The sequence below is a fragment of the Vidua macroura genome, chromosome 5, assembly GCF_024509145.1.
Source record: "Vidua macroura isolate BioBank_ID:100142 chromosome 5, ASM2450914v1, whole genome shotgun sequence".
NCBI lineage: Eukaryota > Metazoa > Chordata > Aves > Passeriformes > Viduidae > Vidua > Vidua macroura.
In genome coordinates this window covers 3,024,476-3,032,500 of record NC_071575.1, presented here as the reverse complement: position 1 = coordinate 3,032,500, position 8,025 = coordinate 3,024,476, and the positions used below count along the sequence as shown (strand labels likewise).

The following is an 8,025-nucleotide window of genomic DNA, read 5'->3' as shown; positions in this document are numbered from 1 at the left end:
AGGAGAGATGAATGCTCAGAAATGTAAGCAGCATCTGACACAAAATGGGCACTTCTGAAGACAAGTTTGAACTTGGCATACAAAATAATGGGACACAGTAAAAGCACTGCCTGGTCTTTTCACTTCTATCACAAATTGGACCCTAAAGCCTTGCAAAATCTTTATTTATTTACTGCTGGTAGCTAAATTCTGTCCTTTTGATGCCATCTGCCTGGTAATGACCTGCCTAGAGCTAAGCAACTTGAAGCACATTTGGACTGATGAGTGCTCTAGGGCAAGAAACAGTCACAAATTACAATTGTGTAAAACACAAATTAATTGTGTTTTACATCTGAGTATAAATCAAATGTCAATCCACACCTGCTTGTGTCTGTATATTTTGTATCTAAACTGGGACCTATGAGCTGCACCTAAAGTTGAATGAACATCAACTCCCAAAGTCCTGCCATTGTGGATTTTTAGGGTAAGAATAAAAAAAGAAAGGAAATGAATTTGCAGTGTTCATGATCTTCCTCCTGCCTCCCCTCATGGTCATTCCCTACCAGGAAATACCTGCCTGTGAACTAATCCTGGCAAAGAGGTGATGGTGCAGAGGCAGGTGGAGTGTGGGGTCTGACCCCATCCAGGATGAGCCTCTAGTGACCAAAATCTGACAGGGGGGCTCTGCTGGGGGTCCCAGCTCTCACTTCTCTTCCTACCATAACTGAGCTACTGTGCTCTGGAAGAAAAGAGCTCAGAATAAGAGGTAGGGCCTGTAAAAGTCTCTCTGAAAACCCCATGGGATCCCCTCTGTGTTTAGGCAGAGTGAATAGAGTGACCTCATGCATAATGAGGATTAGAATCTGCACATAACCCTGTTTATCTCTCTAGAATCATGGCTTAACTGCATCAGCTGGGGTCCAGTATTTTACCAACAGACAGATGAGTCTTGCATTCTAGTGGAATGCTAGCCACTTATTTCCAGCAAAACACCTCTGTATAAAAAGAGGAATCATAATGAAATAATACCCAGCACGACCAAATCTTACTTGCCTACACTAGCAGAACTGGACAGGTACCTTAAATAAAGCATGTCATAAAAGCATGGTTTTTCTCCCCTTGGATTTTGGGGGCTGGGAAATTCCATAGTTGAAAAGAAGCAAAGTTGACTGTGATGTGTAGCAATTACAGCTTTTCCCTCTGATTTGGAGTAAAATGGCATTATTTTCTGGGGTCATTAGATAACATACACAGCCAAGCAAGTAATTTGGCCATTTTAATAAATATTTTTTTTAATTCTTTCTTTATTTCTTTCTCTTTCTTTTTTGGGCCCAGCAAGAAAAGCTGTCACAGGTTTTAGTCTTACAGGAGCTGTAAGAAAAGTGTTAAGTGTGACTGAAGATATTGTTGAATTTTATGGCCTCTTATGAAGCAACAACTCAGTTCTGAGAGCTTGGCTCTTGGTTTCTGAAATGAGACTGAGTTCATGCTCCTCTCTGAACCCTGTCATACACATTTGTCACTGCCACATTGACTGGGCTTGCCACTCCAGTTTGCACAGATGCTTTCACAGTTCCTGACTGGTTTGGGGTCTTTTTATACGTCTAAATCAATTTAACATTCCACAAAGAAGGAACAGATATCTCAAACAGCTTCAAAGATGCTAAGCCAGCATTTGCCTTCAAAACTGAATGCTTCCCTGGAGGCATGTGTCAACTTTGCTTTGTTCCATCTCATAAATTTAACCTAGCATGGCAAACACAGTTAATTCAGCTTTTTAATTGACTCTTTTTTTTTTTTTTTTGAATGGGTTAGTCTATTTAATAGAAAAATACAGAGAATAAATCATTAGAGCTTTTGTTTACCTTTGTTAATAATATCCTAGGATTTAAAAATCAAACCAGAAAAAAAAAATAGTGCTTTTGGCTGGAGAAAAAGAATTATATACTTTAGTTTCCTGATTTCTGAAAATAATTTCATCAGCAACATCTGAGTAGGTGGGGGTAATAAGGATCTCTATTTTGTGAACAAGGTTGAACTTGCTGTTAGGGAGAGGGAGTTATTATAAACAGCTGTTACAGAAAATGTTGAATTTTCATCACAAATATTAAAGCTTCTCTATTTTATTTCTCAAGCCTCATTTTGTAGAGCTGTGAAGTGGATAACATGTTGGGAACCTGTGCAAAAACCAGATTTTGGGAAGCTGAGTGAGGAGATTTAATGCAATTTGAGGGAAGCACAGAGGTACAGAACCCCATGCAGCTTGGTGAAATGCTTAAAGCCTAGAGAGGGACCCATGTAAAATCAGAACACTCATCCAAACCGTTCTTTATGCCATTAAAAGAAAGTTCTGGTCTTCCTTATGTTTCATTCATCATTCTATTATCACTCCATGCTATTAGAGAAATGAGCAGTATGATCTAGAAGAGCATTTCAATCCCACACTCACTGTCTAGTGCAGAAGTGCCTCAGTGAGCACCACTGAATTTACCCAGTAAATATATCCAATATCCACAGGTTGCCTGTTTCTCTAAAATGAACCTAGACACTTGGCAGGCTGGTCAAACTCAGATGTTGCTTGCCAAGCTGCAGAACACTAAAAAGCAGACCACAGAATAAATTTGAATTCATGCCATGGTTTTCCTTGTTGACCACTGGATAATTGAATCTAGCTGAATAATAGGTAACCACCAAGGGACTGTGATTTGATCCAGCATTCTCTGAAGCTTGTTACACTGAAATCTGCCTGACACACTAACCTCTGTGTTTCTTGGGGGGGAGTGGTGATAATTGCACCACATTGTACCAATTAACTTTATCTCCTCTTTCCAGCACTCATCACTACATAATGCCTTGTAAAGTGATCCTTGTTCAGTCTGATTCTCTCGGGCTTTTTTCCCCTTTCATTCCTAAATAATAATAAAAATAATTACTTGCTTTTCCTGTTTAATAATCTTCAATACTTTTGTAAGAAAAAAGTGAGTAATTTATCAGTGTGCCACAAATAGGGGCATAACAGAGTAGAAAGGTCAGCCTAGGAAGTGATTATGGAAGGTGACACTAATTGTGCTGGCTAGACACAGGCTGTGTCAGTAACTGAATTAAACCCACAGGAAGGAATAAAAACCTGAGAGCTGAAAGAAAGACTAGTGAGCTCTCTCAGCTCATAGCAAATCTTCCCTATGTAATATTATATGAATTTTCTCTCTAAGTTCTGATTCTTTAAAAATGAGGGAATATTCTTTCTACCCTCACTTCCTCAAACCTTGCTATCTTGCCCAGCCTGAAATCTGAAACCTTTTATTTGTGGGATCTTATACTGAAATCTTCAGTATAAAAGAGGACTAAAACTCTATATATCTTGCATCCACTGAATATATTTACTGTTTAGCCCTCCCATGCTAAACCCCGTGAGAAATCCTTTCCCAAAGAACTCAGTAAGGGCTGGAAGCATCTCAGGAGAATATTCAGAAAAGCAGAGAGCAAAAGGCAAAATAGGTGTGTGATTTTTATCTTTCACATTTTTAAATTTAAAAATAAAGGCATTCAAAAGTAAGGAATATAATGAGGCAGAGTTCATATAGTCAGCTTTGAATTAGGTATCAGGGATCACAGTTCCTTGGACCATCAGGTTGTAAGGACAATGCCTTTTAACATGTCTGTGTCTAAATCTGTCAACATTCCACCCTGACACTGCAGACAAGGTGCACCTCTCACCTGACTGAGAATCCGACCACATTTCTTCCCAATTTTTTCCACCAAATCAAAGATTGGGAAGTTCCAACTATTTAGCTGCTCCATCAAGGGATCCAAGTTGTCCATAACCAGAGGCTCAGGAGCCAGTACAGGCTTGTCCTGTGCCAGAAATCAGAATAAAAAGGATTGTTAGTTCAGTGAAGCATCTCAAGCAAAAATTGATGCTCTTAAAAGCTAAAGTCGCATTAGCATCATGTGTAAGTGAGTGGTACTTCACTCAGCTCAGCGTAGATGTCCTCATTTCTTGCAGCCCTGCAGCTACTCACTCTCCTTTGTAATGTGTTTCACTTGAATGGCTAGGAAATTCTGTTTATGAAACAGCAGTGTCTGCACTTAGCACTGAGACTCATTCATTCACTCATGGGATCATTCATTCATTTCCAAGGGAGGCTGCCTTCATTGTGAAATTCACTGTGGTACAGAGAGAAAAGCTCTCAGTTTCTGCTTCTGCATCAGGACCCATTCACTAGACTCTAACATGGCTAACAGAGCTCAGTCCAAGTGAAGCTTTGTAGTCCTTAAACTGAAACCTATCTAATTTTCAAGGTCTGCAAATAAAAGTTGGGTTGTGCAATCATTTCACATTTCTCCCAGTATACTCCCTGGAATTTTATTTTACTTAGAAACTGGGGATAAGTAAATGCCAGAACATTTCAAGCAAAATGCCTTCTCTCAGCATGTCCAACTCCAGCAGATTACAATAAAATTTTCAAGAGCTCCTGCCAACTGCAGATTATTAATTCAGCTGTACAACAGGCTGTGGAAAACTTAACTAAACAAAGCTTTCCCTCTGCATCTCAACCAAGCTCACAGCTGAATGCTGTGGGACAATCATCATTTGTTCACCACACTGAAACATTTGTTGTTTGAGACAATAATACCTTGCAGCAGCCCTAGACCACATTTTTTTTCTGTGGGGATCTGGGTTTTTGGTTAGTTTGGTTTTTGTTTTGTGTATTTTTTTTCCCCCCTCAGTGTCTGCGCACACTCATTCTGTTGTGCTGGGGGAGCTTAGAGGAGCTACCTCAGGTGGTGTCAAGGGATGCAGGATGATGGTCTCGGGTGTGTAGGACCTACAGCCAGATCCCTTCCGTGGCTGCTCCTTGGAGCAATCCGTGTCGTCGTCGTTCTGCACGATGTCACTGCTGTCGCTGTTGTTGGTCTCGTAGTCAGAAGTGGCTTGAGCAGCATCATCTACAAACACAAATGACAAAGCCTGTGGTGTGAACAGCAAGGGTTTCATGGAAGTCATCCTGTGACCTTCTGAATAACAGCAACAGGAGCTCTGACTCATAATACATATGTGCTGCTTGGCTGGCTCCGAAGTTGGACAATCTGTCCGAGGGCATTAAAGATATACCCTGCAGAGTGTAAAAAATGGCAGCAGGGAATGAAGAGAGAAAAAAATTTGAGGACCATTATTTAAGTAAATTGAGGGGAACAGTATTTCCTTTATAATTTACCTCCATAAGCATTTTGTACATGTTGTACACACGAAAAGGGAAGGAGCATTTGGACATGAAATTGTCAAAGACAATTTGTATGGACTCACCTGTGTGTGTTCTCCTTTTATGACAGACAAGCTCGTCTGCCCTTTTAGTGGATGATTACTGAATTTGAGGGAACGAGGTGTTTTTGACAAAGAATTACCTGTTCTGTTCAGGGTGTGCGTAGTAGCATCATTTCTATTTAGTGTCCCATTGCCAGCTTCTATTTGGTTGTAGGGTCTGCCACAGCTGAAATACATCAAGAAACACACACAATATGAAGAACCACGTGCCTTAGGGAGTCTTGTGTAAAAGGATTTCCCACTGGCAGTGTGAGATTATGTCATACAGTCGAAGTCATGGTCTAGGGTATGTTCTCCAGACAAAATCACAGGAGAGTGCTAAAGTTTTATTGCATCTCAGGACAAAAATACAGAAAGACCTTGGATTAACTGCCCACCGGCATTAAATTTGTGTTTTCAACAGTAAACCCGAACCATGTGATTTTTTTAAATGATTTTTTAATTATTCCCTAAGTATACCAGCACAAAATAAATCCCCTAGTTCTATACTAAAGATGAATTAAAATTATGAAACTGTGCCAGAGTCCCATACAATCTTACAGAATTCAGTTTGAACACAGTCATGATCTGGCTTCACTCTTCTTGCCTAAAATTTGAGTATGTTCCTCTTAAGCAGGAAAATGATATTTTATTATTACTTCAGTGACAGCATACCAAGTACATAAGAACCAAGAGGGCACAGTTTGCTTCATCATTTCCAGAACAGAAACACATTTTGGGAGGGGTCACACTATTATGACCTTTTAAAATGACTGGCTCTTCCCTACCATTAAAAAGCTTTATTCCTTGTGTATAGTTCCCTTTAAACCCTAATTACAACCTGACATTCTAACATTTTCTCTGGTTTGAGTCAGCATTTTGTGGCATATCTTATATATAACAGTCTTCACAAAGCAAGTATTACAGAATTATTTGGATTGGTCAAACTTTGTACTAGAACCTTTGAACCATTTTAAGTTCAACATATAAAAATGGCTTAACTCCTGTGCCAGCTAGCTTTTGACTGGGTCATCCAAACATATCCTGGAGCCTGGTATGCCCTGCAAACATCATGAGTTCCTGAAAGAATTTCAAATAAAAATGCTGATCTGTATTCAATGATACCTGTAGTGCATAGCCAAGCAAATAAATCTTCTATCAGTCAGGTTGACAAACAAGATGAAAAAGGTATTAATTTCACTACTATCTACAACAATCTTACATTGATTATTTTTTGACATTTTAAATGCAATTCCTAACTGTTCTGTTTAATAGAAGGCTTCCAGAAATGAATGCCATTTGTGAAATAACGGTGTTTTGTTGAAGTGGTAATAAAGGCACAGCTTAATAAGACTGCAGCACCTTTATGCTATATTCCTGTTGTGTAATATAGTTTTAATTTCAAATTAACCTCTCCAAATCCCAATTCTGGTATTCCTTTGGAAAACTCTTAAAAGCACTTAAGTTTCTATTTAGTCATCTAAATCCATCTCAAAAGCCTGTTTGGATCCTACTCCAAAGTCCAGTGAGGATGACTCCCTTGAGCAAACTTGCAGTCTCAATTCTGACTTTCTCCCAGCCACCTCCTAGCCTTGCACACAGCACACTGAGACACATCCAATGTCATGTGATTGAAGGCAGAAACTAAAAACTATTTCCATAGATAGTCAAACTTGATAGTGCTCTCTGCTGGCTGGCCACTCGTGCTATGGCCAAAAGTAACTTCTGGTGAGTAAAGCAACCTTGATGCTGCCCTGGAACAGGCTTGGGAATACCAGTGTTTCCACTGTTCTGAACTGGACACGTACTGCAAACTCTAGTAATTGGATTTAGCAACTGAATCCCTTCTGAGAAAACAAGCAGAACAACTTTCTTTCCAAAATGCTAATTTTGCAAAGCAAGTCTGTGTTACCTAATGAAGGGGTACTTTAAAGTAAGAAATTAAACTGTGTTACTGGAGCTCTGAGCAGTAGAAAGAACTCATCTGCAGTTGATTTCTGGAAAAAAAAAAAATCCCCACAGTATCTAATCTGACTCTGCCTAGGGAAGACAGGACCCACTCTTCCTGAGTGAAGGCTCAAAATCACAGAGTCTTCAGGCATTGCTGGCCCTAGCAGCCAGATTTTTCTATGCCACATCAGGTGCCTGCTGTGCAAGCCTTGGCCTGTGACCTACAGGTGACTGCTCATGTCAAGGGCATGGCTCCAGAAACAGAAGTTGCAAACATGAAACCCAACTTTGGGATCTGCAGGTTATTGACAAAGAATTTATTTAGGAATCAGGCTGTCCATCTGACAGGAGTAAAAGCAATAAATATAGCCAACAGTCTCCCACTTTAAAAGTATTTTGTAGCATTGATCTACACATTTACTGAAGTACTATAAACCTGAAATAGCAATATAAACACTGTAGTAAATCACAAAAACTTGTATGTGGGCCAACAGAGGGCTGTTCGTGAGAACAGTGTGAAATGATTGCAAGGCACGTCAAATTATCATCTTACCTGCTGCAGATGATGGAGGGGCTGATAACAGGGTCTGACAGGCTAGGTGCACTCTGAGTAGAAGTTAAGACTTTGTGTGGCTTTAGGCCCTGCTTGGTGTCAGTGTCTGTAGGCTCTGGAAATGACACAGAAGATGTTTTTCCAGTAGGACTCGTGGCTGGCGTCCCCTGAATCGGTGAATGGCACGGGGAGGTGAGAGGTGAAATATTTGGTGGGATACCTGGCCAAGGACAAGAGG

At 40.1% G+C, this 8,025-nt stretch overlaps 1 protein-coding gene across 1 annotated transcript in view; it reads right to left on the bottom strand.

Annotated features, from left to right (window-relative positions):
* Positions 1-8,025, bottom strand: part of PDE3A (phosphodiesterase 3A) — a 223,594-nt gene that overhangs the window by 17,317 nt on the left and 198,252 nt on the right. Inside the window, exons 6-9 of the mRNA XM_053978622.1 lie at positions 7,788-8,007; positions 5,386-5,471; positions 4,760-4,929; positions 3,697-3,834 (exon numbers count right to left, since the gene is read on the bottom strand). Of these exons, the coding sequence (XP_053834597.1) occupies positions 3,697-3,834; positions 4,760-4,929; positions 5,386-5,471; positions 7,788-8,007 (614 nt within the window). The remainder of the gene's footprint in view (positions 1-3,696; positions 3,835-4,759; positions 4,930-5,385; positions 5,472-7,787; positions 8,008-8,025) is intronic.